Here is a 27,704-nt window from a genome sequence, read left to right on the forward strand (position 1 = left end):
CTTTCTGCAACAGTGCAGGGAATATGTTCTCAGAAAACTAGTTCCTGGTAGCTTCCCTTTATCACTGCTAAAATATCAAGAAGTACTGTATTTTTTTTATTTCTTTCATAACATTTTAAAGATTATTTGCACATGTTTTGTCAATTTATCAAACACCTAAATTTGCCTGTTTGGGGAGACTGGATCTTTAGTTTAAATCAAATAAATTGTAAATCAAAATAAATTCTTCTTACTTGAGGCCACAAAAATGTCTATGCTTCTTCAGCTTCCCAGAATTACTGCTTTATGTGTCAGGGAAGGAGGAAGGAGAGTATTAATGGTATAGATAATGTGATTGAATGGGGTGGTACAGGCTGCTGTAGAGATGCTTTTAGTATCCTGTAAGGCTTGGCTGATGGTTTCCATCTGATCATGGAAAGGATTTTTTCCTATGTTGTAGATTGTGTAGTGTAATTACTTGAGTCCTTATCTTTAACCTGAGTGTTTGTTAGGTATTGCTGCGCTTTGTGTCTTATAGGTTGTTTTCGCTTAAGTTTTCGAAACAACTTAAACAACTGCATTTTCTATAAATATCTGAATATTTTATTTTAAGTTTACATGGACAGGTGTTGGTAGATTGCTTCGAAATTTTGGTGCTAGAACACATCCCACTCTTGAGCATAAAGATGAGGTACAAGATGCCTGTCAATAATTTTTTTAAAGAGCTAGCAGGTTACTTGGTGCATCTCTTGTTTTGTCCTTAGCTACTTCTGCAGAAATCCCAACACTTTACTGTAAAGAAGTTGAAATGTGGAGGAACTTAGTTGCCTCTATGGGATTTGTGCTGTAGAGAGACAAGTGAGGAAATGGGAACAGTTTTCACACACTGGAACCACCAGAGGCAGGGAAAAGTCCTGGGGACATAGAGAAAGGTACCTGTTAACTTGGATAGGATGTGCCTGCAGAGAGAAGTAGACGGGATGCAATGAAGTTTGGGAGCCAAGTAACATTTGCAGGCAGAGACGGAGCTGTAGAAAAGTGTGTGAAAATCCAGGCATATAAGCAACAGGCAAACTCCTTGAAGAAAAGTAGGACATGAAATGAAGAATGAATATATGGTGGGTTTTTTCTGTAAGTGCCTGTCTGTTTGTGAAGAAACTATCTTTATTTTCATTGAGCCCTAAAATGGGTTATTAGTTGTGGCATTATTCTTCTCTCATAGAAGTTCTGTCATCTGGATCCTACTCCTGGGAATGTTCTTTCCTGTGCTAACAGACATTTATTTTTCTAATACTACTTTGTGACTTGTTAGGTGTTCAGTCTGAAAACTCAAACAAGTCATGTTTATTGCATATGCTTCCCTCCAAGCACACACACAATACTGCCAAGTTTGGTTTTGTTTTCCATGTCTAAAATCAGAGAAAAGGAGAGAGATTCTGATCAAAGGTTCACGTCCTTCAGTACTACCCCTCATCAAAGATCTTCTGGAAATCGAAAGCAACATGCTGTATACTGGCTGTATCTGAACATGCACTTTAATACGCATTCATCTATTTTAATATGCATTAAATGCAACAAAAAAACACACATTTTTGTTAATGTGCATTAAAATAGGCTAATTTGCTTCACAATGGTGGTACTAAACTTAATTTACATTAGTACAAGTGCACTAATGAACGTGTAGATGCACCCACTGTGTAGCAAGACCATGGATAAATAGACAGATGGCAGGTATCTGAACATAGCAGTGCAATGGATGAGCCAGCTAGTTATCATGCTGTTCTGTAATATGCATATCTTAGGAGATTCAACATTACCAGTACTGACATGGAATCCCAGCACTTCTAAGTATTTCCTTTAGCTATTCCTAATTAACTTATTATATATTTAAATGTTTCATTTACTTATTAATTACTATTAATTTGAAAATGTGTTAAGTTCCCAAATAAAAACACATATAGCAATTAATTACCACCTTCTCTCCAGATCACTTCAAATATTTACAAAATTCTAGCTAATTTGCCTTTTGTATGTAAATATAGCCTACTACAGTATTTTTGCCTTCTAATAAAAGCATCTCTCAGGATCTCCCCACCACTGAATCCTCAAGTCTGTCTTTTGTCTTCAGTCCAAATGTCAAGCTTGTCTCAGTCTGGACATAGTTTAAGGGCAAACTTCCATCTCGAGTATAGTTTTTTTTGTTAAAACAATTCTTTTTATGGCATTTGAATAAAAATAACTATTTAAATCCAGTTGGATCCTCAGTCTGGATCATCGTATTTTCATAGTTCCAAAAGATTTTTCAGTGTTGTGTGGATTGGCTTGGTGATGAGCTGAGTATGAGCATTCCATTTGCATCCAGATCTTTTCTTGCTGTTGATACTGGATATGAATAGGGAGAAATCAGTTACATTACTAGATACGGTTTACACAAATGGTAGGAACATGTTTTTCACTATTGAAATGTCTGATAAACCTTTTGCTTTGCAGGTTTACATTCAGGAAGAGGAATAAATAAAAGCAAAACCCATAGCAAATCCAGTTATGTTTCCATGACAACATTGACGCTACACTTTCCCCATTGGAATGCATCCGTGCAATGTGTTATACGGTCACATAATATTGAACAATGTGACCTGCTGCTTAGCAGATATTTTACAGATATTGGTTTAATCCAAATATGTGGGGGTTTCTTTTTGTTTTGGGCATTTTCTTTTTTTTTTTTTTTCCTTGTTCTGCTCCTAATATTTCCATTGATCTGAGTGAGCACTCTCAAGTGGGAACAAAAGTTGTACAATCTAAGTCAGGGATGTTAAAGTTACAGCTTGCTGGCCAGATCCAGCTTGTGGAGCCATTTCATCTTGCCCCTGGTGCTGGTCTAGCGAAGAGCTAGTCCAGAATTCTTCCACATACCTCATGCATCCCCCAATCTTGCTGGTCCAGGATTCAAGCTGCACACAGTATCTACTTCACATGGTATGGATAGGATGCTATGTGCAGCACAGTTCTAGACTGGGCAGAGTGGGTGCTGGATCAGGAGGTGGTCTGTGGGTTCTCCACTCCGGGTAGTCTGGGATGTGCTGCACACAGAGCCTGCTCCAGCAAGTCAGGGACCCATTTTACATGTGGCATATACCCTAGACCAGCGAGAGTGGGTGACACTTGTGGTTCACATCTTGATCTGGTCAGAGTGAGTGTCATGTGCAGTGCAGTCCCAGACTGGCTGCAGCAAACACTTTGGGCATTTGATTTGGCATGTGGCAGTGGGTAGGGGGCACATTGGCTTGATTTGGACTGTGGGGTCAACTGCACACCATTCATCTGGTCTGTGGACTGGTCCTGCACCAGCCATTTAGCCCACGGGGCCATATGAGATTTACTTCCCTACTATAATAGAAAATGTTAATATGTAGAAAGGAAATCCGTATTTGGAAAATAGGGGTAATACTTCTCAACCTGTTGTGAAGATAAAGATTGTGAGATGCTCAGATACTACTGTGATCATAGAAATACCTAAGACAGGAGTCTGGTGGTGCAGCTAACAATGAGTATTCTGCTTTGTATTCTTAGTTTTCTTGTTTCAAGTTCATAACTTTTATGAGACTATTTTTTTTTCAGTTTGGGCCAGAGTGTTCTGTCGCATATAATTCTGAAGTGTGAGTTCACTTATCTAAGTTATTTCCATCTGGGGATGTTGGGAAGTATTTTTTTTTTTAAAGAATTTTTATCCTCATTTGAAATCAGCTGAAGGAGTTTTGCTGAAATGGTCACTCCTTCCACTTTCTTAAAATTCCCTTTAGGCAGAGCCCAAGAATAGAAAAGATAAATGTTCGGGAAAGTTATGAGCATATGAAATAGTGGTGGAGCAGTTTTACAGCTTAAATTGCTCTGGTCATGACCAGCAGAGCCCCCTTCTAATATGCTTTCATAAAAAGTGTACCCAGTACATTTCTTGAGGGGAAGGCCAACCCACTGCTTCCCATAAATTACAGCAATGGTATCAAAATGACTTTGCAACATAAACCTACATAAAGATTTATGAACGGTAAATCTTTTTAAGATTAGACTGAAATGAAGTGCAATAGACAATGGTGTGTTAAAACAGAAGTGAAAGCAAAGATGCTTGACTTCAGCTTTCTGTGAGATGAGGGCAATATTTGGCATAGCCTGTAAAGGGCACTTACATATTTTAAGCTTTTTGTTATTAATTTCAACAGCAGCTCTAAAACAAAGCCAGTGTAGTAAGGATATAATGTACATTTACTGTAACAATAATGTAACAAATTGAAATGTGACAGGGAGATAGTGTTTTGTTGCGTTATTGGCCAGGGCTAAGGAGTTCTGTATTTTATGCCCAGGTTGCTTGAAGCCTTCTTGGGTAACCTTGGCCAAAATACTTGGAACATGTACCATGTTCCACATGGGGGGAAAATATATTAATACCTGTTTCTTCATGCTGGCTTTCTGCTTAATTTTTGCAGATTGAAAATCTCTTTTGGAGCAGAGATTCTCATACTGCCTATGCAGCATACTGAGGTATGCTGGGGTGTGTAGAAGGTGCATACTTGGGTATATATTAGCATCCTGGAGGGCTAGACTTTGACTCAGTCTCTTGGCATTTCCAAGAAAGAAATACTACTGACCAAATACCTTTTAAAGGTTTTTTTACAAAGCTTGTTTAAAGGAGAAAAATTATAGTCAGAGAATGTGCCCATTGTATACAGCAGGGGTTTTCAACCTTGTTTTAAGGAGTGTACCCCTTCTGGGTACACTTATGGTGGGAGGGAGCAGGTGACGGCTGGACATGGAGCGGGCTGGGGCTTACACATGATGGCACAGGGTGGTGGATGGCAGTGGCAGCCGCCGCCTGTGAGCTTCCCCCCACCGCATCCAGCCAGCCAGGCAGTGCCTGTGTGGCCCACAGAGGGGAGCGGTGCTCCATCCCCACTTGCCTGTACTGTACCCCTTAGTCCCTTTCCAGGTACCAACAGGGGTATGTGTACCCCTGGTTGACAACCCCTGGCATACATTGTAGATAATAAATGGCAAGCTAAAAACATGTTATGAATGATTACCTTAATAATGCATAGAAATTCTACAAGTTATGATACCCATGATCTTCTAAGTAGCCAAGTATAATATACTTAAACATTTCTAAATAGTCTGGAAAGAAACTTATGCAAATTAAAAGATCAGATTAGATCATCATATCCAGTGTCAAGATCTTATTTTAATTGTATAACTATGTTATCAGTGTATATTCACATTTCAAGTACAGATTATCTAATTTAAATACTGTAACCATGGATTTACTATAGAATAAAGATAGAATCCTTTTTTGGATTCAGGGAAGACGCCAGTAAGGAGAGTATGGGACTTTTGAAGTCAGTGAGAGTATTTCACTGAGCCTAGATTTTTATGTTATAATTATTAAGAAAGTGTATCAACTGTGATTGTAATAGATATGAAATTGTATCTTCATTTCTGTGTATGTTTTTAATTAAGCTAATAAAATGGAAATTTCACATCGAGAAGAAGAATTTCATCCTGACAAACCTTGTCTGGGTGAAGTATAACAGAATTCCACAAGTTTTAATGTGGAGCCCTTTAGTAGAGTCATAGATTGTTAGGGGCTGGAAGTGACCTTGCAGATCATCGGGTCCAGCCCCTCTTCTTCCCCCCTCAACCGTAGGCAGGAAGACAACTGGGGATATTTGACCCCAGCGAGGTGACAGTCTAGTCTCCTCTTGAAAACTTCCAGTGTAGGTGAATGCACCACCTCTGGAGGAAGTTTATTCCACACTCTGGACACGCTGGCGGTGAAGGACTTTTTCCTGGTATTAAGCCTGAAGCGGCCTTCCAGGAGGTTGCATCCATTGGTCCTAGCCTTCCCCAGGAGAACTATAGCAGGTACTTTCCTATTAAATGTGTAGTACTCATGCTTATCTGAGAAGACGCTATTTTGCCATGGCTGTAAAATGAAGAATACTAATGTATATTTTTATTATGGTAGGATTCAACCTGGTATAATCATCCTGCCACTATATAATTGCCCAGAAAGTACATTCTTTTTTATTTCTAATTGATTAAATACATTACAAGTTGTATTTCATGAGTTTAATTATTTACTGAATAATTTGGAGTGTTTTACTTTACAGTTTTTTAAATGTATTTTATGAAATGATTCAGTTTTGGATAATGCTGAATTTCAGTATTAACTGTTCTTTCCTCCAAAGTCACAATAGCAAAGAGCAAAAATGATGGGATAGAAGGCCTTTTGGCCAGGGACAGAAGTTGCACATAAATCGGTTTAAGTGAACTGAACCTGGTTTAAACCTGTAACAGAACCTAAGTTCTGTGCACATAAACCAGTTTCAAAATGGCCAGAACTGGCTTAAGATAAACCTGGTAGAATGTAGTATCAGACTTAACTGATTTATGTCAAACCGGTTTATGGAACTTTTGTCCCAGACCCCTTCTAGGTTTAATTTAAATCAGAGTCCCCCAACATCTTGGCATGCTTTTCAGCCCTGGGCTGCGCTGTCTGCACTAAAGAGCAGGGCTGGCTCCTCCCCTCTCCTTCCTAGCCAGAGTTTTGGCTGGCTGAGGAGGTGGTGGAGATTGCAGGCACAGTAGGTAGTCTGCCTGGCTGCCCCCTGCCCCACCTTCCCCTTGCTTGCTGCTGAAGCAGAGATCCCCCTGCTCTCCCACAGCAGGGACCTCAGTGGCACGGACCCCTGCCAGCATCTGGCCACACCACCCCGATGCTAGCTAATGCTGAGAGGTGTCTGTGTGTGTATATCTCCAATTTCACTGAAACAAAGGCAGACAGAATGGTGTCTGCTTAGAGCTTTTTGGAATTAATCAACAGGTCAAATGGTAATGTCTTCCTTATAAGTGTCTTGGAAAAAAGCTGTTTAAGAAGAGCTTGAACTAATGAGATAGGCTTTTATTTTCTTGATGAGCTTGATAAGCTTTGTGTTTTGATAAGCTGCCTGCTGCTTGCTTCAAAGGCTGCAATATGTCAGGATTCAAGAGAGGACAGAAAGGTGTGAGAAATGACCTGGTTTGCAATGAATGCAGTGCCTTTCAGTTTGCTGCAGACAGTATGAAGAAGCAAGGAGAGGGAGATTGAAAAACTCAATATTATCAACAGATGCATACAGTCCACACAAGCAATCCTCCCTCTCCCCATCCCTCTTTGACCTCAGAGTGCTAGCCAGGGGCTGGGGGCTGGCAACATTCCCTGCCCCCTGAGGAGTGTGGGGAAGCTTGGCAACAGCTGCTTCCTCCTCCCCTCCAGGCATATCCTGGCTAGGGACTGTGCAGGGAAGGGTGGAAGTGTTAACCCCTCCCTAATCATAGTGTCCTGCTGAGGCCTGGCTCTTGTGCCCCCTGGCTTCCAGCCTGAGCCACTGCAGACATGTGCCCACATTTCTTGATTCAAAAGTGAATGTCTCTTCACTTGTAAATCAGTTCAGTCTCTGCAAGTTAGACTAACCTGCAAAGATTTAATCAATTCAGGCTTGGGCTTCTTGAATGTCTGTCCCTAGCCTTTAACTTCAAAGTAGGTGATTAGAATTTGGCTCAGGTCACTGGTGTTTGAAGGACATTGCTGTGACGTTTGAATGCTGACTCTTTGAGTTAAGCGTTCCCATTGCACTGCCACCTTTCAGGAAGAAAACCCTCCACCTACAGAACTAATCTTTCCAAAAGAGACTTGGGTCATATCTAGGTAAAGCAGTGCCAGGAGTCTCCTACTACTGCTTCCACTATTTGTTACTGGCTAAAATCATCCAGTCATGATTAGTTATATATTTCTAAAAAATGTTTGTATTCTATATAATAGCAAAGAGGAATAAGCTATATACTTACAACCCTTCTTTAATGCAGCCCTAACTACGGATCTTTATAAAGCTTAGTTGTCAAAATATGGTTTTTGATTTTTTTGCTCATCTTTATAGAAGCTGATACTTTCACGTCAGTGACTGAGAAAATTATTTGGCATCTCCTGGTACTGTATGCTGTCAATAACATGGTGTGCGCGCATGCTTTTTATCTTGCCAGGTGCTGTTATATTACTTGGGAGAACCAATATGTTCCGCTTTAATCATCCCAAAGAAGCTGCCAAACTGAGGGAAAAAAGAAAGGTAAGATTAAATGAGTACTTGGGGAATTTAAATCTTTTCACAATTTTATATCTAATATATCTATATCTTGCCTGCTTTAGATTTTTTTTGCCCTGTTTCATATCAAAATAGTTCATGTTTGTCAAGTGGGAAAAAATTATATGTATGTAAGCATAGCAGTGGCTCTTTAATATTTTCATTATGTTCTCTGTTGTTAGAGTGGATTGCTGTCTTCCTTCAGCTTGTCCATGACAGATCTTTCCAAATCTTGTGAGAACCTCTCAGCTGTTATGCTTTATAATCCTGGGTAAGTATACTGAGAACAACAATTATGCAAAAGTCATAATCCCTTTTTTTTTTTAAAAGTTTTTGGTTTAAATTTATTTTTAAATGTTACCAACTTAAATAAAATAATTTGCTCCTATACTAACTCAGTATATGCCAGAAGATGCAAGTTGAAATTTTCAAAGACTTCTAAGTGTCCGCAGGCTTATAAATACATTTGGGTAAGGGACTTTGGTTGTTAAGTCATCTATAGCCAGTTCCAAAAAGGGTAATGCTCAGCATCTCTACCATTCCTAACTCCAGGAGTTGACTATATAATCATGAGTTTAGTATTTAGTATTCTCTGTAATGTAAATAGGCTGATTTAGGCATGTAGGAATGAGATTTTGCAAAACCATTGTGCTGAGCAGCAGTCAGCTGAGAAAAAAGGCTGAAGAGAGGGGTGTGACTCAAATTTTGCCTTTTTCCTCCACTTGGTTCCTAGGTGAGACTTGGATTTGCAATCCAAAACCACTTCCTGGATTTAGATGTCCAATAACTCTTGAATGCAAAAATGCATAAGGGGGCCTGGAAGAAGGAACCAAAACCACCCAGAATTCCCTGCTCTTGGCGGGTATCTATACTACTGGGTTGCTGAATCAGGCTCCTTCTTGCCTGCATTCTTTGTGGCCCTATAAATCTTGCACAGTTTAATTAGGAGAGCTGGAGGGTCCCTTCGTCATAGCCTTAATTCTAACCTAGTGGTGAGGATGTTGAAAGGAAGAAAAGTGTTGGAGTTCCCTCAGGCTGAGAAGGTTTTCCATGTGTTGGCAAAGGTTTCAACCACTAGGCCAGAGGTGGGCAACATAAGGTTCATAGGCTAGATCCATCCAGGGCAGCCATTTTATCTAGCCCATGGAACTGGGGGGCTTTTGTCTTGATTGACAGGAGAGGAATTTTGGTGGCATTTCAGTAGTAGAGGTCTTCTGTGAGGGGCTTCAGGTGCAGGGTACTTTGCAGATGCTGCTGTAACTGCAGCAGGGAGAAGCCCTGGAGATAAGTAGGGAAGGAAGTTGTGACTACAGCTCTGGTAGCAGTGATGCATCTGAATTGGAAGTGGTCCCCCACTCCAAAATGTTGCTGACTCTTGCACTAAGTTACTATGTAGTAAGTTCTACAGTACTGCTTTCCAGCTCTGCCTGTGGTTTTTTTTTTAATAAACATGATGGTGGCTGCTGTGTTTTCAGATGTGCTTGGTGGTGCTGAACTATGATAGGCATGCTCTGAACATGTGTACTGTAATGTACCCATCAGAGGGTTAGGTACAAGATCCTGAACCAGGGTTCCATGGCACCCTAGAGTGTCTTGGGATCCTTTTAAGGGTACTACCGGTGCCACACAATTTTAGCACTCTTAGGTGTGCAGACATGATGCACAAGATAAACCAAGAGATTTCAAATAAGAATCTATGGCATCAAAAGCATTTTCATCTGTTGTGGTCTTTCTGAGTTCTTTGCAACAGAAGAACTGCACTATTATTTTTTCTGTAGTCAAAAAAGAAGTGAAAACTAAGAACTGTCATTTTCTAAAGGGGGGGCCTCAAGCCTGAAAAGGATGAGAACCATTGAGGTGCAGAGAGGGCTAGTTAGTGAATCTGAAATTGTAGGCAAGGGGTAAGCAATAAGGCACTCAGCTAAGCCAAGCTGATGGCAATTTGGGTCCTGGGTAACCACACATACATAGTTGCCTAAGTAAGGATAAGAATACATATTAGAGGTAGCAGATGTTAATTCTAAAGAATGTTGGTTTTTGTTAAGGTTAACTAGTGCTAGCGATCAGTTGCATGTTCAGGATTAATACCCTCTGTAATGTTTACTGCTCGGACCTAGTGCTAGAAGGCTGGTGAGCAGGGAACTGGGGCTGTAAGTCTCCATGCCTGCTCTGCTTGCAAGCTCTAGCCACAGTGCTGGCTGTGGGAGGAAGTAAACTCCCTCTACCCCATCAGCCCCTGGATTTTCTCTCTACCCCACAATCAGCCCCTCTACCCCAAAATCACCTCCCCAGTCCCAAGCTGACCCATCCATCCCCAGATCACTGTGGGCAGAAGGGCAATTAGGGTGGCAAGGGTTTGATCTGGGGAGTGTAGAGGGTAATTTGAGGGTTGGAGGGGCAATTTGCGGTGAAAGGGGCAGCAGTCTGGCAGCTTCCCACCCACCCCCTCCCCCTACCTCCCTGACTTCCCTATATCCCATCCTCCCTTTTCCTTCTCTTCCTATGCACCCCATCCCCACCCACCTGTTGTCCATAGGTTTCCAGTTGTCAGTCCTGGGCTGTAGAGTCCTGGATGATAACTAGTCCACCTGGGAACAGTTCCTCCTGGAATAAAGGAGGAGATGGCTTTATCTCTGGTGAATACCCATAAATTAATTGAACTCAAGCTAGGTAGAGCAGCTCAAAGATGATCCATATCCAAAGTGGTATAACTTAAGCCACTGCCTAAAAGGCACTTAGCACTAATTAATGGGCCTAAATGTGTGATCATTCAACTTTTAAGTGCTCTTAATATGTAATTGTAATGTGCAATTTCACCCTAAATTTTCTGGCAGAAACTTAGACAATTTTGGCTTCGCATGAGTGAAACCGTTAGGTAGCTATTTAGGATGAGGCGCCTAAATTCCATACAATATGTATTTTAGGAACCTAAATCCTTGGCTTTTCAGTGCTATTGAAAATTTTAGTCAAACAAGAATGTCACATCTATGCTGGAGGCAGAGGTGAAAAAGCAAGAGAAAATTACTGCATTGGGGAATGGCTGTTCTGCATATAGCTTGCATGCCAGGGAATACAAGTAACTCTTCATGGCCCCTGCATTTGGCTACTGGTCTTGAAGTCCCCCCTGTCTTTTTTGACCCTACCCCATTTATTCTGTGCAAGCCTTTTTGTGAGCTCTTCTCAACACTACCCGCATCCCTGCCACAACCTGTCAAAACATCTCTGCTAATTAACATTTTTCTAAAGCCGCTTTCAGTGGGATGATTTGTCTGCTATCCACCATCTCTTCCCCACTCAAAACCAGCCCCCATAGTCTCTGTTACCCCATCTATCTCATTGGCTTCCCTGGTCTCTGAGCAGTGTAGCTGGAGGGAGGGAGATTGCAGCCTTATAAGAAATAAGTATCTGATGGAATTTGGGAATTCTGTTGGCTACTCTGGTATAATCCATTTGGATTACCCTGAGCAAAGGGGAAAGTTAGACATTAACTGTCAAAAGCAGCCTATAGTGATGATGATATCAAAGGATGGGCCCTGCCAAATGTTCAGGTTAAAGCTGGATAGAAACCAGCAGTAAGGTTGTTATATTTTTTCAAGCACTAACTTTGTTGCTGATCAGCTCTTTTTATAGCTGGTATTTTTTATGGCATCATAATTACTTTGTACATGTGGCCAGTCTAAATTTATTGTGCAGTTTAACCAGTCAGTTGCGTGTAATATATGTAACGTGGCAGAGGCCTGTGTGATTATGAAAGAGACTGGAGAACCTAGCAATTGTTTTCATTTAATCAAAAAGTGCTATGAAAGTGGGAAGAAATGGGGTAGTTCCAAAGAGAGAGTTGAAAATTACTCTGAAAAAGCTAATATTATATTGAAATATTTGAAGAAAATCCAGTCATCTTTTGAAGGGGTACTTTGGACACCAGTGGCGAAATGCTTAAGTCACATTTGCAAATAAGTTTGTGATACCTATATCATTTAGTACTTTTGAAAATTTGACTAGAAATAGATTTGACACTTGAATAGTGAAGTTCTGTTTCATTATGTTCAAATCTTAAAGCCATTAAGAGATGTACCCTATTTCTTATTTGGAGAATTGGATCCTTTGCAATAATCTCTGTTCAAATAAACACTAAACATTGAGGATGTCACATAAAATTGCATAGTTTCTTACAACTATATTATGGCTGCTCTTTTACCAGAAGGTCACCCATAGAGAACTTAAGACATTGAATGGTCGTCGTATCAATTTTGCATTTATTTTCTCCTGGAGGAATGAAAGAAAAGACCTGAAAAGCAGAAATATTTTTTAGCCTCCCAAAACAAGTTCAAAAATTACTACTGACAGAAGTTCAGATTATTTTTGTAAAGGGTTGGATGAGTGTGTTGGATGCTCCTGGGCACTATTCTGTCACTTAAGGCTTTTTTCAGACTACAAAGTGTTATCCTGTTTGAATACTGCTATGAATAATAATATTGTATTGCACAGTACAGACCATGACTTAGCAATCAATGTAGACTAGGACAGATTTTCTCATCATTGTCTTGCTCACAGTTATTTATAGTAACATTTTATAGTACAGACAAGGCCCAGTTGGAGAGTGCATTGAAGGATGATTCTGCCTCCAAAGTTCGTTCCATCTCCACGTGCTGAGAAATCGTGCTTCCCAAAGAATATGCCTTCTGTCACCTCACAGAAATATTTGCCTTTATGTTAAAGCAGACTGCACAAAAAAGGAAAGCATTTTTTTTGGAAATGTATCTTGAAGAATAGAGAGAATTCCTACCTTTTCTAAAAGGTCTTCAAACCCTAGAGATGATATACATAGAATAATGTATTCAAGCCATTAATATATCAGGATTTTTCCTGGAAGTAAGTTTAAATATTTTTTCCAAATAGCACTGTTTTTCCTCTTGGGTGGTGGCTTTTGCTGCTGACTGGGGGAAATATTAGGTGAACTAGATCTGTGCTAGAACCTCTTACTATTCATATCTGCAAAAACCTCTATGCGTGTGTTTTATTATAGGCCATGGACTTAAGTTACTGACAGTGTCATCCTTATTTTCCTGTCAAGTTTTTGTGAAACTGTCTTCTGGAAATAAATGTTTTGCTTTGCTCTATTTGTAAACACAGGCAAGGATTTTTTTTTATGTTTTACATTAGAGGGAGAGTGTCAGCCTGTGAGCAGTCGTTGTTTGTTGTTAGTCATAAAAGCTATTTTAATTTTTCCCCATTGTAACTGTTTGAGAGAGATTTTTAGCTGAGGTAGGGGACTGCTGAGCATGTTTATAATTTAAACACTTATCCTTTGGTATAGATGCTTTAATTTCTCTTTTTTGAAGAAACAACAACAACAAGTGCCACATATAATACAACAGTCTATCCACACTCACAGAAAACAGGAATGAAAGGAAGTTGTCCAGTCCAACCTGCTACTCAAGGTCAGGTCAGCTCTCTCCAAACCATCTCAACCAAGCATTAGTTTAACCTACACTTAAAGATTTCCAGTGATGGAGATTCCACTACCACTCTTGGTCATCAGTACCAGGGCCTAACTACCTGCATAGTTAGAAGGTTTTTTGTAACATCCACCCTAAATTTATTTTGCTGCAATTTAAGACAGCAAGGACGTCTTGCCCTGTCCCCTGCAGCCACAGAGAATCACCTTTCAGGTATTTGAAGACTGTTATCAACTCACCGCCTCAGTCTTCTCTTCTTCGGAGAAGAGAAGGTCTAACCTTTCCTCATATGTCATATTTTCTAAACATCTAATCATTTTTGTCACTTTTCTTTAAACTCTTACTTTAGGTCCGGTCTCACTGGTGCTGAATAGAGTTGAAAATCAGTTCCTGTGTCTAGCATATGGCACTTCTGGTAAATGTCCCAGTATGCAATTGGGTTTTTTGCAAGTATAGCACACTGTTGACTCCTGTTCAGTATGCAGTCCTTTTCTATAATATGGACTAATGATACAAAGTTACTGTTTGTCCAGATTTCATTTAATTTATGCCCTCCCCAAAAGAAGGCTCAAAACAACTTACAGTAAAATATATTTGTGATAAAACATTTCAAATCTGACTGCTTTTACTCATGAAAGCCCCTTTGAGTCTCTTACCCATCAAATCTCTTCCTAGTACAGACAGAAGATGAACCTTTAGTTTGAAGCACTCCTTAAACAAGCCACATTTATATTAGCAAGGGGGAACATACACCATGATTGCTTTCCTTTATGTACAGCTCCTTAGAAACAGCCCCTTTTAAACTTAGGAATCTCCAGCTTGAGCAGCTTTGTGGGTCGCAGCCTTATGCTAGATGAGTATTTAGTGCCTTCAATAACCTAGATTCAAACCATGTAGAGCTTTATAGTTTCAGACACTGGTTTTAAAATTACCGTATGAAAAGAGCAAGTTAGCTGCGCATGCAGTACAGCTTGCAGAACAGAAAAGCGTGCTTCTCTATAGGTGACACTACTTATCAAACAAACTATCACTTGGTACACTGGCTTCAGTTTCTGCATGGTGTCTATTCATCTTAAATGAAGACCGTTGAACTAATCTAATATTGAGGTGAGAAGGGCAGGGTAACTAGCAAAGTCAACACATGGGGTTTAGCTTAGAGGCGTCAGGCATGCCCATTAGATACATTTCCTTTCAGAGCCTGGAATAGATTCCAAGTCTCCCAAATCACCATTTCTCTGTTGTTGGTCACTACTGTGGGACACAGTAGCATGTGTTCTTTTCCCCTCTGGTGCTAGTTCATGAGGATGACAACCTATTTCTGTTATCGGTCACTATACCAGTTCAAGTGGCAGAGATCTGTGCAGGTTCTAATCCTTCTGACCTGGATCAGTGTCAGCATACTACATGACAATTAAAAAAAATTTTTTTTGACGTTTCCCTCTCTCTCTCTTTCTCTCACTGTCTCGCTCTTTGGTCTCACAGCCTCAGGAGCCTATAACCACCTTAAATGCAGCCTTCCATCTCCCCTTATCTTGTGCAACATGCTTTCATCTTGCCACATCTTCACTTGTCCCTTCCAGACCAGTTTTTTTAACTTCCCATTATTGGCTTGGTTTGCCTTGAGGTTTGATGCGCTTCATCTCAGCTGCCAAAATCTGCCTCACATGCCTTCTCTCATCAGTTCTTATGATATGCCCTGCTCATTTCATTCTCTGCAGTGTTACCTTGCTCAAGACCTCAGGTATTTTGTAAGGTCCACAAACTCTTGATTATGTTTTCTTCATACTTCCATTTTCTTATACTGTACCAAATATTTTTTTTAGCACTTCATTTTCAAACCTTTTCCAATTTCTCTTTTTCCATTTGCCTCTGTCAGCATCCAGGATTCACATCCATGTAAAAGAACAGGTTGAACAATTGTATTACAAAGCAGGATATTAAGGTTTCTTAAGATTTTCCTTGAAGCCCTTACGTTATCCAAGCTCAACAAGTATAAACCTCCCCCCAATAAAGAATATTTCTAATGTTGTAGCATCAAGCACATAAATTAAGCAATTTTAATTCAGCTCTCTTGTATACATGCTTTAGGATACCTGGCCTTAATTATGTGATCACATACTGTTTTTCCACAGGGCCCTTCTTGTTTATTCCACAAAATGGATTGATGAGCAGCTATTCAGTAGTTTTTCTCTTTGTTGTCCAGTGTGCAACCCCAGGTTTGCATAAATAAAAGCCTACTCTGAGGATTAATTTCCCCTGTAACTGCTGGAGTGTCTCCATGCTTCACAAATACTAATTATTTTCATAGCATACCTGTGAGCTGAGGGAGCAGTATCCCATTTGCAGATAGGGAACAGAGGTACAGAGTCAAAGGTATCAATCAAAGGTATTTGTGTGCCTGATTTGAGACGCATTGTATCTGATTTTTCAGAATGCTTAATGCAATAAAGCACTTTGTGTGTTCAGAGCTCATTTTCCAGTGACTGCTGTTGTAGCTATTAGTGGTTGGTAGTTTTGCAAATCAGGCCTTGGATTGTCAAGTCAGGCACATAGAAAATGGTGGAAGGCAAGGAATGGTTGCCTATGTGAAGTTTTAAGTGTTTTACCCAATGTTGATAGCTTATACGAACTCTGGGGTGGAGTTAGGGAAAGAATTCAGTTCTCCAAGGCAGCCTCCTGTTGGTCTTAAGCATGCTTTTCCCTTTATGTAATCCTGCCACATCCCTACACATCTTCCTATTTTTGCAGCAGTTGAAGCAGGGCTGCTACAGATAATGGTCTTCTTTGTTCCCCAACTCTGATTTACTCTAAGAGTAGGTCCACCCATGCTGTAAGCGAATGAAACACAGAAGTATAGACAAAATAGCATGGGATCATGTGACTTAAGACAATATCAAATTGCATTATTAAGGCCATTTTAAATACGACATTTCTTAAGCGCTTGATATTTCAGATTTAATTATCTTTTAATGTCTTTTTTTATGTCTTTCTGTATATAAAATATGCACATTTTTAATGTAAGCTTTTATTCTTGAAAACCCTTCTACAAACAAAGTGTGATTTCCTTGCAGAGTCTGCCACTGAGACTCAGAACTGGTGAGGAAATGTTCAGGCAGTGAAGTTAGGCTGATCAGGGCTAGTCATCCGAAATGGAAATGCGTTGGCATCTATTTTTTATTGCTAATCATTTTTATTACTGTTGTGCCTGTGAAGCAGCCACGTGGGGCCCCATTCGGCTATGCAGCAAACAAATGCAGAGTAGAAGGTGATCACTGCTGCAGAGAGCTTATGCTTACATTAACAAGATAGAGTCAGAGTGGAGGAAGAGATGTAACAAAGATCTACACAAATGGAGGGAACAATACAATAGTGACCAACCTTATTTGGGGGTTTCTTAAGAGAAGGCAAGCTAAACTGAAAGAAAAGGCAGCATAAAAGCAGAGGGACAGGGCAAGGGAGAAGAGGGTAAGAAGGCAGGTAAGAAGGTAAATTAAGGTGATGAGAAAGGCAAAGAGGGAGGTGTTTGAAACAAACAGCTTGATGAAAAAATGCATCAGAACATGGAAAGTATAGTCAAAAAGTTGTCTGGATGTCTACGGGTCTCTGCTTTGGCTGCTTTTGCAGCAGTTCCTGCAGCTTAGAGTCTGGCAGCTTTTTTTTCCCCACAGTGCCACATACAGGCAGCAGAGATGCACCAAACGATGCTATTTCAGCCACCCTGCCTCCCTCCCACCAGAGAGGTTCCCTTGATCAGTTCTTGGCCTATGGCATGCTGTGGGAGGAGTGACCCTTCTTGGGACACATTGTGCCCCAAATTACTAGGGTTCATTTCTCTATTTGCCTCTAGGCTGCATATATGTGTGGCAGAAACTTTATTAGTTGAGTGAGCCTTATTAAGAAGTTTGCAACAGCTACAATATTTAGCTGTGCATGCATCTGCTGTAGTTTCTTTTTATCAAATTTGTCAAATTTAATAATGGATATCCTGAAAAGACTGTAGGAAAACCACAGTGTGGATACAAAATGTCAGTGTTAAAAGAAGGGATGCTTGCCAGAAGATCATTGTTTTAAAAAAAAAACCCCAATATTTCTACTCAAGGTAGATCACTTGATGGCATCAAGATCATCATATAATCATAAAGTACCCCTTTATTTTAATGGACACTGCTAAATTTGCTTTTGCATAGTTAGAAGAAATGTAGGTCTCTTACAAGATGTTATCCTCCTTGTAACCATCTTTTTCCCTTCAGTCTGTTCAATTTACATGGTAAGGATGACCTCTGAAGGTCATGTCTTCTCTTAGGCTGCCTTTTCAATCTCTTAATCCTGTAGAGAGGAAGAGCTTAGAGGCATGGTTTCATTTCCCACACTTGGGAGATGTAATAGATCTGGCTGTGCATCCCTTATCCTGGGTTCTAACTAGCCTGCATATTCTGGACTGCTGTACTTAATAGGTCACCTGGGTCGGATGAGCTAGAATTTCTTGACTAGTTTAAAGTGTTCAAGCTTTCTCTCTGATACCTGTTCTGGGGAATAAGGCCTATAGTCCCGCTGTCTTATGCTAACTAAGACTAGTGGTGACCCTTCTGTCCAGCCACTTCCAATCCAGGAGTTTCAGAAGTACACCATGTTCCATCTTTATGGGTACTCTAGTTTATGATTTAATTCTTCTGGAAAAAGGAAATTGAAGCCGTTAAACCACGGATTGGCAGAAGAATTTCCAAATGAATCACACTTTACTCATAAACAATCACAAGAGAGATCCAGTTTTAGACAAAATAGTAATGATCTATATGTAGCTTTCCCTCTAAGATTTCACCACTCTTGAGTGTCTTTGTGTTTTGGTTGGCAGTATCTTCTGGGTTCCGTGGTTTCCTCCTGCTCCAGATTGTCTCGTGACTATTTTAAGGCCATTGAAATATATCCAGTCGTGTATCTTCTATTGATATACGCACCTTACTAATCTGTGTGTGTATTTGTTGAATAGCATTGTTTGATTTTCCAATGCTATGAATTCTCATGACCTGAAATGTAATTAAAAAAAAAGGTAATTGTTAGATGTATTGTTATACATCATATATGCTTTAGTGTAAGGATTTATACCTTATATCTTTATAATGTTCCGGAAGCATCTGAAACTGTGGACAGCAGAAATTTGGATCAGTGCTTATGGACAACGTGCCATCTTGTGGGATCTTGGAAATCTCAAAAAAACTATCTCTGGAAAAAAAGATGTCAGTGAAAAGTAATATGGGCAAGTTGTCAGTTGTCCCCATGCTACCATACAGATTAAAGTGTACTATGTGAACTTCTTTATGAGCCACAAAAGAAGTCTGTCTTCTGTTCATCACAGAGATGAAGATTTTGATGTGGTCAGATGTTTGAACGCTGCATGACAGAAAAAGTGCAAGAGAGTTGGTGGTTTTTCCAGTTGGAGACAAGCTGAAGCCTGTGTTGGTATGGGCACGTCCTGTGAAGGCATGACTTAACATGTTGACAGGATGGGTCTCTCAACAAGAGTGGAAGAAAGACCACTAAGGGGAGGCCAAAGACATGGTACACGTAAAGAATACTGGAGGATCTTAAGAAGCCTAGGGCAGGGTTTTGGTGCATGAGTATTAAATTGTGGCATATGGCTTAAAAGGTCACCAAATCAAGGAAGAGGAGGTGATCACATTTTCTTAGATCCTAGTATCTTATGTAAAAGACTTCAAAACTTTCTTTTATCAATATTTCAAGCTGCAGTCAGCTTGTAGCATATGGGAAAACTTTTCCAAAATCATACGTAGAAGATACGTTAATGTGCTTAGTGAATTCATAACTTTCAGTACAGTTTTTGAAGGTGGGAAATGTTATCTGTATTTGTCCAATTCTCTTGACCCTTTCAAAAGGGTAACAAAATAGCTCGCATTCTCTGCTTCAAGTATCCCTTTTCCTCTTATCTTCAAGTAGACCTTCTAATTTTTAAAATTCATTGCTTTTGGAGTCCTTCTTCTGCTGTCTCAGATTTGATAAGATAAGAACCAGCAGCAAACTTCACAGTTTCTGTAATTTGCAATAAACTGCTTGTAAGGTTAAGTATCTGGAACAATCTGTAGCAGAAAAGCCTGGGAGTTACTATTTTCTTTTTTTTACAATAGCAAATAAGTGATAGTTGTATTCTGTTAGTTTCTCACTCCCGTAATGGTGCTGGATTCCTATTTCTGAAATCCAGAGGTTTTTTCTTGTGTTTATAAATTAATTTAAAAAATCTAAGAGAAAAAAATAACCTAACAGAAAGTGAGATGTGCCATGTAAAATCACATGTGCTTTTTAAAACTATTTGAATTATAATGCAAATGAAATGATCAAAATAGATTGTTAAAGCACTTTCTTGTAACTGGATTTACTGGCTGTGCATGCAAAGTTTCTTTATTATAATGAAAAAGTACAAAATAGTAGGAAGAAGATGGAACTGCTTTGAAAGTAAAGCAATCCCTAGAAAAGAATGGAAAGAAGATGCAATAGATCCTGTCTTGTCCTCTCTTTCTATCTTTCTTGACAGAAACATCACTTGAAAGTGTATCTTACTTTTATTTTCTAACTGTATGTAAATTCAGCCTAGCAATATAGAGAGCTTCAAATGGCTAGTTTGTTTAAACTTCAGTTATTGCTGGTATATGTAAGTTTATTTGTTTTTCTACTCCTGATATACCTTCAAAATGCTTCTGACATCTTAATGTTTGACAATTATTGTATTTGCCCCTCGTATACGCTTATTTACATTACTTGTAGAGCACTTATTGTTTCCAGTTTTCAGTCAAGTTCTAAAACAAGTACTTGAGTTTAGTAGGTGTGTATTTGTTTGTTTTATGGGTTCAAAAGACTTATGTTTGAATATGGGTTCTTCAGGGCTATAATGAGTCTTTCCCTCCATAAACAACTTGAGCACTTTTGGAAACCAAACTTTGCTGCAACCAAGGTTTTTGAATGACCTCACATCACTTTTTCTTTGTGTGAAAAAGCTGCCTGGTGTTGAAGAGGTGTTACTTGCTCGTGAAAAAGTAAACAGTTGAAAATGTTAAGGAATTAATGAAAGAAGAATGAAATAGGGAACAATATATACATAAAGTGAAGTTAAAAAAATGCAAAAGAGAATTTGAGGAGCTTTCTCCATATTCTCTTCCATGTCCTTATGAAAGGGGACATGTGAGAGAATAAGGAGAAATAATTAAAATGGCGAATTACCTCTATTGCCTTAATGGCCAAAAGAGGTGGAAAATGGTCTGTGGACCATCAAAGCTATCTGGCCACCTTTGTATCTACTTTGCTCAGGAACTCTGTCCACTGACATGAAGACTCTTTGGTCAGGAAAGATACTGGAGCTGAAGTCATCGTTGGCATCACTTCCTCAATGCGAGGATGACAGTCGTCTGGTAAACAGAGGAGTCATCAGTGAGTACCATAGAGGACCGAGGCAGCTGATTCAAGATCTGTAAATTCCACTGGAGAAGTGGCAAATAGTTCTGGAAGAAAGAAGTAAATTCTGGTGATGTCAGGTCACAACATTTTCCCTTTGTTTCTTCTATCCACCTCCACAGTGAGATGAGCTTGCTCCAAATAATAAGTGCCTTGTTGTACATCATGACACCGATGAGAATGATTCAGTGCTTGAGTCGCCCAGGTGCTGATGTTAATATTGCATTTTTTTTTTAGCTTCGCCTTCAAGGTGTCCTTGAATGTCTTATTTTGCCCACCTCTAGAGTGGTGACCATCAGTGAGTTGGGAGTATAGGATCTGTTTTGGGAGCTAGTTGTCAGGCATCCTCATGATATGCCCTGTCTAACAGAGCTGGTGCCATATACACATGACTTTAATGTTGGTGGTGTTTGCCTGAGCCAGAATGCTGGCATTCATTCTTCTGTCCTTCCAGTTGGAGACTTTCCCAAAGACATTGCTGATAGTCATGTTCCAGAGTTTTCAAGTATTTCCAATATGTCGAGGTTTCATACCCATATGACAGGGGTAGGGCTGACAGCAGTCTGGTATATGAGAAGATTGGTTTGGGCCCTGATGTCATGATCATTAAAGACAGGTTTGGAGACTTCCACAGGCTGTACTGGCAGATTTTCCAATGGTGAATATTGTCTGTGTTTACGTTTTAGGTAAGGGGACCCAGGTAGGGGAGTAGTCTCACTTTGCTCAATATTCTTCTAAGGATTGCCATCTAACTGTATTGAAGATCGGTAATGGAGGTGTTAGTTTTCCAGGATTTGGAATGTAACTAGTTGATATTAAAGAGATTCCTATCTATGTGACCCTGGGTACTGAATCCAGATGGAAGTCTATCAGCAACAAACGTGAAATAGCTGAGATACAGGTGGAAATGAGTGTTGGTGCAGTTATACATGCTTGCTTGACTCCACTTGTAATTGTGGAAGGGTCCATTTCTAAGCCATTCCTTAGGAGGGTTACTGTCATGTGATCATGAAAGAGTCTGATAATAATAAATGTTGGCAGGCATCCAGAACTCATCAGAATGTTCATTAGGGCTTCTCTGTCAGTTGAATTAAAGGCCTTAGCTGGGTCAGTGAAGGCCATGTGAAGAGTATGATGTTGCTCTCAGCACTTTTTCTGCAGCTGTCTAGCAATAAAGACCATGTGTACTGTACCTCTGTGGTCTGAAATCACATACAGAATCAGGTGGAATCTCCTCAGTGAGGAAAGTGAGTCTATTGAGGTGAATACAGGCAAGGGTTTTCCCAGCTATTGGGAGGAGTGCAATACAACAGTGATAGCAGCAATCTGATCTATCTCCTTTCTTCAATATGGTAACAATTTTGACATCTCTAGTCACTGGGAAGGTGTTCATGTTTCCAGATTTTCATAATAGCAATGCGTGTTTGGCAAGAGAGCTATTTTCCACCTTCCTGATAAATTTCAGTTGTTATTCTATCAGGACCACATACTTTGTTCTTTATCTACTTGATGGCTTTCAAGGCCTCTTAATAAATTGGTTCAAGGTAATCCTTGATGGGGTGCTGTGGAATTGCCTTCAACATTAGAATCTCTGTTCCAGAGCTCTTGAAAGTGCTTCTTCCACTGTGCGTTGGTAATGAAGCTGTCTTCAAAGGGCGTTGTTCATTCCTTGGACCTCAGAGACATGACCACTTGTGTGCTGGCTCATAGATGGCTTTGGTTACACTGAAAAACTACACTTTCAGCAAACTTTTGAATCTCTTCTGTTTTGTTCTTCTCCCACGTGGCAGAATACCATTGGGGTGCTCATCAGTTAAGGGCTATTGCAGACTACGGAGGAGCCTGCGTGGAGAGCAGCAGTGAGGTTCCCTCTCCCCCTCCCCCCCTCCCCAGCTTAGTAGCCATTTTAAGGGAGAAGGTAGGTAGCAGAACACCTTTGATGTCTGCCACTTTAAGAGCTGGGAGCAGGCAGCCGGCAGGTGCGGGCTAGCTCTGATGAGGCAGCCACTTTAGATCCAGGCTCTTAGGGCTGATCCAGCATTTTGCTGCAAGAAGCCGAAGGAGTAACAACACCTGGCTGAGTCGCTGCTTATGGAACATGTTAAAGGTAAGAGCAGGAACTGTTGGGGATGCCAGGAGGCTCCTGGTTCTGGGTAAGACCAAAAACTGCATCCTGCCAGGTATGGGTGGCCTGGTGGAGCTGTCCATGGTGGGACAGTCTCCCAGAAATGCCAGGCCAGTTACCTCCCCAGTGAAAGGTATGTAGGGATGTCTGAAAACCCCAACACCCACCAGCCAGTGGGTTATTAAAATTGGAGGGGAGTAGGGCCAGACACACCTAGGGACAGGCACCTGAGCCCAGAGTGGATAGTGGGGCCAGGCACGCCCATGGGAGTATTGAGGAGGTGTAAGACCCTGAGGCCCCAGAGAGGGGGTGAGTGTTGAGGTCCCAGAGGTGGAGGGGGGGGGGAAGTGTTGAGCCCCAGAAAGGTGTTCAGACGCCTGAGTCTGCAAGTGGGCCTGAGGCTGAGTGAGGTGGCTGTTACAATCAGCTGGGCACTGTGAGTGTATCAATTTAGTTGCAGGCTGACTGGGTGCTGCAACTGTATCAGCCACTGGGCTGTTTGGTTTGGGATCAAGGAGGCGTTGTTGGGAGTGAAGCAAAGACAAGTTTCACGTATAACAGTAAAGTTACATTTTACTTATAGCAGCAAAATAGCAACAAAAATATGTTTAAGCAGCAAAATATGGTTTACACGTATAACAGTTAATAATTAAGCTAATAAACAGACTATAACAATAAAAGTTAAAAATTGACAGTGATAATAAAAACAGACAGACAAATTAACAAAGAGTTCCCACTTAGTTGGCAACTTATCGATAGTCCCTCAGTGCCAGGTACACATCAAATTGATCTAGCGAAGTCAAGCGTCCCTGATCCATGCTTTCAGAGGGAACACTGGGGAAGGTCCCCCAGTCAGGATCTGGTCCTTGCTCACACTGGGAGTTTGGAGTCTGGGCTTGGAACAGCAATGACCATTCTGTTCCGTCCTTCCTACTGGTCACCTGACATAAGTGTTTTTTTTTTTTTTTAATATCCTGTCTTATGCTAATCTGTTGGCTTTAGAGCCACTCACAATCTTACTCTACAGCTGTTACCCTATGGGGTTAAAAGGTATTAGAAATTATTATAATAGGTTACTGCCTAAGCTTGGGTTTACCCAATAAGCAAATCACACCATATCACTTTGGGGTCTGAGATTAGCCTTTTCCCCCACCTAAGTTCAACTCACTTGGAATTTTTTTGAAACGTGTTAATTATACCTCGTGGTTAGTTTTGTCAATTTTACTGACCTTTAAGCAAAAATTATTAGATCAGCTAAGTTTGCAGTTTTGTTTTCAAGTTCTGCTTCTTGGGGCCCATGTTAGTCTTATTATTAGTACAAACTGTTAAATTTAACATTACGGTTATGCTTCTGACAGACAGGTTACATCTGTGGGAAACAATTTTGCAAGCTTTGTCCTAGCCAAAGGACAAACTGTATGCCTTTACCAAATACTTTCAAGAAGCAGATCTTTTTTTGCTATCAGTTGCTTATTAACCCCTTTGGTTCTGGCCATCACAGGTGGCTCAGAGGGAAACACAAATAGATGAGGCAAGTGATTGTCCTCAAGTAGGGAACCTATGGATTGAGTCATCCAGTGAAGGGTTAGGGGTGGAGTCATCCCAGTGTTTGGCAAATTGCCTATTCACTGTGCAGATGACGGTCATGGGAGAGGCCCAAAAGGCTGCACCAGGGCCGGGCAAGAAGTAAAGAGACAAGCCTGATGGCCTGCGCAGTCGCTCAAGGAAGCAGGCTGATTGATGAATGTGAATGTGGCCTGGTGCAGGGTATGAATGCAAGAGGTCCTGTGAGGGAGTGCGGAGTGATCAAGGCCCCAGCGAGAGCGGGACGGTATGAATGAGGCCTAGAACAGGGAAGTATGTGAGAGCTCTAACAAAGAACTGAGTTTGGCCCAGCCTGGAGCCAGATCATAGAGCAGCTCAGCGGTGTCATCTGTGAGGCATGGGACATGATAAAGGAAGATTGGAGTTGTGTGTGTACCACCCTTTGACATCAGGGTGCACGAAAGGCAATCTCCTGCCTAATTAGCATCTCAGTTACTTTACAACAAGGCATGGCAGGCGAGTAAGGCAAGCGGCTTTCCCAAAGATAGATGAGTAACCAGCACTGGCACTGGTCCAGGGAAGGCCCACTTGTCACACCCCACTTGTTCTTTTGCTCTCTAATTTTCCTCTGCATCTCAGTTTTAATGTGCTGGTAAGTGTCTTGATCTGTTTGGAGTTGATGCCACTGTGCCAAACTTTGAAGGCTCTCCCTTTTCAGTCAGTAAGAGCTTGTCTTTCTCTGTCATTCTTATTGAGCAAGTTCTGATGTTTCTTTGTGGAGAAATCTCAGTGTTCTTTGCATGCCTTGTGATTTGCTTTTCTTGAGACTCTCATAGTGATAAATGGTGCTGAGATAATCAGGGTTGGAGAGTTTCTCACTGAGACTGCTGGGGTTTATTGCTTTTAGCAGAGTCTTTCAAGAAGCTGATATTGAACTCTTCTTTGGTTGCTTCTTTTGTTTACATTATTTTGGGGTGATAGAAATGGATCTGATAGAAGTATCACACCATGATCAATCAGCAGTTATCTGTGCTGGTGATATGGATGCCACAACACTCCCATGTAGTCAATCAGGTACCCATGTTTTGAGCAGGAGCACATCCATGATTGAGGGCACATCCTGAATATTTGCTCAGGAAGAGAATTCCATTTGAACTGACTTTTCCCACCCTTTCCTTTCCATATTTCAGACTCCCTGCCCACCCTAGCATTGAAAACCCCAAGAAGAATTATCTTACTTTCTTTGGGGATGGGTGACAGCACTTAGTCAAGTTTAGAATAGAATTCTGCTTTTGTTTCACCATCTGCATTTTAAGGGTCAGGGCATATATACTGATGACTGTTGTTTGTTGTTCAGTTGAAACAGATCCTTGTGCATGTAAAAGAGGCTATAACCCCACCATGTCAGGTACCATTGTGTGGTAACAGTTTCTAAATGTTGGATAATTTATAGGATTTGCTGTACTTTCTATATATTTTTTTCAGAAAAGCGCCTTTTTCTTTTAATTTTTTACACAGTAAAAATGTTGTGCCTTAGAAGTAGATAACCCATAGATTTTTGTATAATTATACGTCTCTAGATTTCACGTTTTCTTGTCCCCTGTGAAAGTCATGCCTGGGTATTGTTAGTTTAGTTATGTCTTCAAACAGTGTTTTCTTAGTTTGATTGTTGAACTGCCAAAAGTATTTCTATGTTGAATAAAAATTTGGCTTAACATCGAAAATACTCAGCTTGTGCCCAACTTCTGTCTCTAATCCAGTGTCATGGAACACTACTTCAGCTAATAAGCTTTGGATAAAATAGAGCTTTTGCTCATAGATTTATGTTGAAGATTTCATTTGTGGACCTTGTATAAGTTACACTTTACTGTAACTCTAAAACTGCTCATGAGAAACCTTGGTCTTGTCATGGATTTAGCTTTTTTATTAACCATATAAATTGGGTTGCTGAAATAGCATTGTAACATCTTTGTAGTCTTGCCAGCATTTACTTTTTCATAGATAGATAGATGTACATCAGTAGCAGCTCACACTTTCATGTTGTGTAAATTAGTTTGTTGTGATACTGTCCTAGTAAAATTGGGTTCCTTTTCTGTGTAGCTTATCCATAATATTTATCCCTTCTTGTGTAATATATTTTTTAAGCTAATGGTGACCATTTTATTCCAAATAATGATCAGATTAAATTCCACTATGAGGATTGTATAGAAGAAAGGACAGCCTTTATCCTGAGTTATTTATCTTTTATTTTAAAAGTAATGTAAAATGTCTTCTGTTCTCAATATGTTTTTGATTATGGTATTTGTTAATTTATTAACTAAGGCAAGGTATGTAGAGTGTGGTTTCATGATCCTAAAAATGCTACACTTGTGGTATGCTCACTGTCTGTAGTGACTATTTTTACTATTTTTGAAAGAAATATTAAAATGTATGTAAATTCAAACTATGTCTACATAATTGGAGTCATATTACATTAAAATGCATTTAACTACAACTGTCACTAATTAATATTATAGTGTATTTTTGTTTATTTACTGTTTAGGAACTAACTGATGTACAGATCCTAAGTTGCAACAGATCTGAATTAAATGTTCTAATATACTTGGTTGTAGTGTTAGTTAATTTGTTTTATATGAACCTATTCATAGGTGTTTTATATAACACTACAAAGAATATATGAAACAAGTAAAACCAGTTTTGAAACTTAAAGGGGGGTCCTACAAAATGTGGAACCTTTGTCATATTGCTAGGGATGAGTATTACATGGGTGTGCAGGGAGAAAATTAGGAAGGCTGAAGCACAATTTGAGATGCAGTTGAGAAGAGATGTAAACTGCATTAAAAAGGGGTTCTCCAAGTATGTCAGAAGTGTAAGAGAAATACCATGGAAAGTATAGGTCCCATACTAAATGCAGAAGGTAGCCTAGTTGCAAATGGTACACAGAAGGCTGGTTTATTTTTAATGTCTTTTTTA

General features: G+C 40.1%; 1 protein-coding gene across 6 annotated transcripts in view; it reads left to right on the forward strand.

Moving 5' to 3' along the window:
* The window catches only part of KIF16B (kinesin family member 16B), a 261,851-nt gene that overhangs the window by 124,832 nt on the left and 109,315 nt on the right, over window positions 1-27,704 (forward strand). For all 6 annotated transcript variants that reach the window (XM_090051109.1, XM_090051128.1, XM_090051118.1 and 3 more), the window contains 2 exons: window positions 8,047-8,129; window positions 8,327-8,415. In XM_090051109.1, the coding sequence (XP_089907235.1) occupies window positions 8,047-8,129; window positions 8,327-8,415 (172 nt within the window). The remainder of the gene's footprint in view (window positions 1-8,046; window positions 8,130-8,326; window positions 8,416-27,704) is intronic.

The sequence above is a fragment of the Crocodylus siamensis genome, chromosome 1 (assembly GCF_052110815.1).
Source record: "Crocodylus siamensis isolate JL-2025a chromosome 1, ASM5211081v1, whole genome shotgun sequence".
In the NCBI taxonomy this organism is placed as follows: domain Eukaryota; kingdom Metazoa; phylum Chordata; order Crocodylia; family Crocodylidae; genus Crocodylus; species Crocodylus siamensis.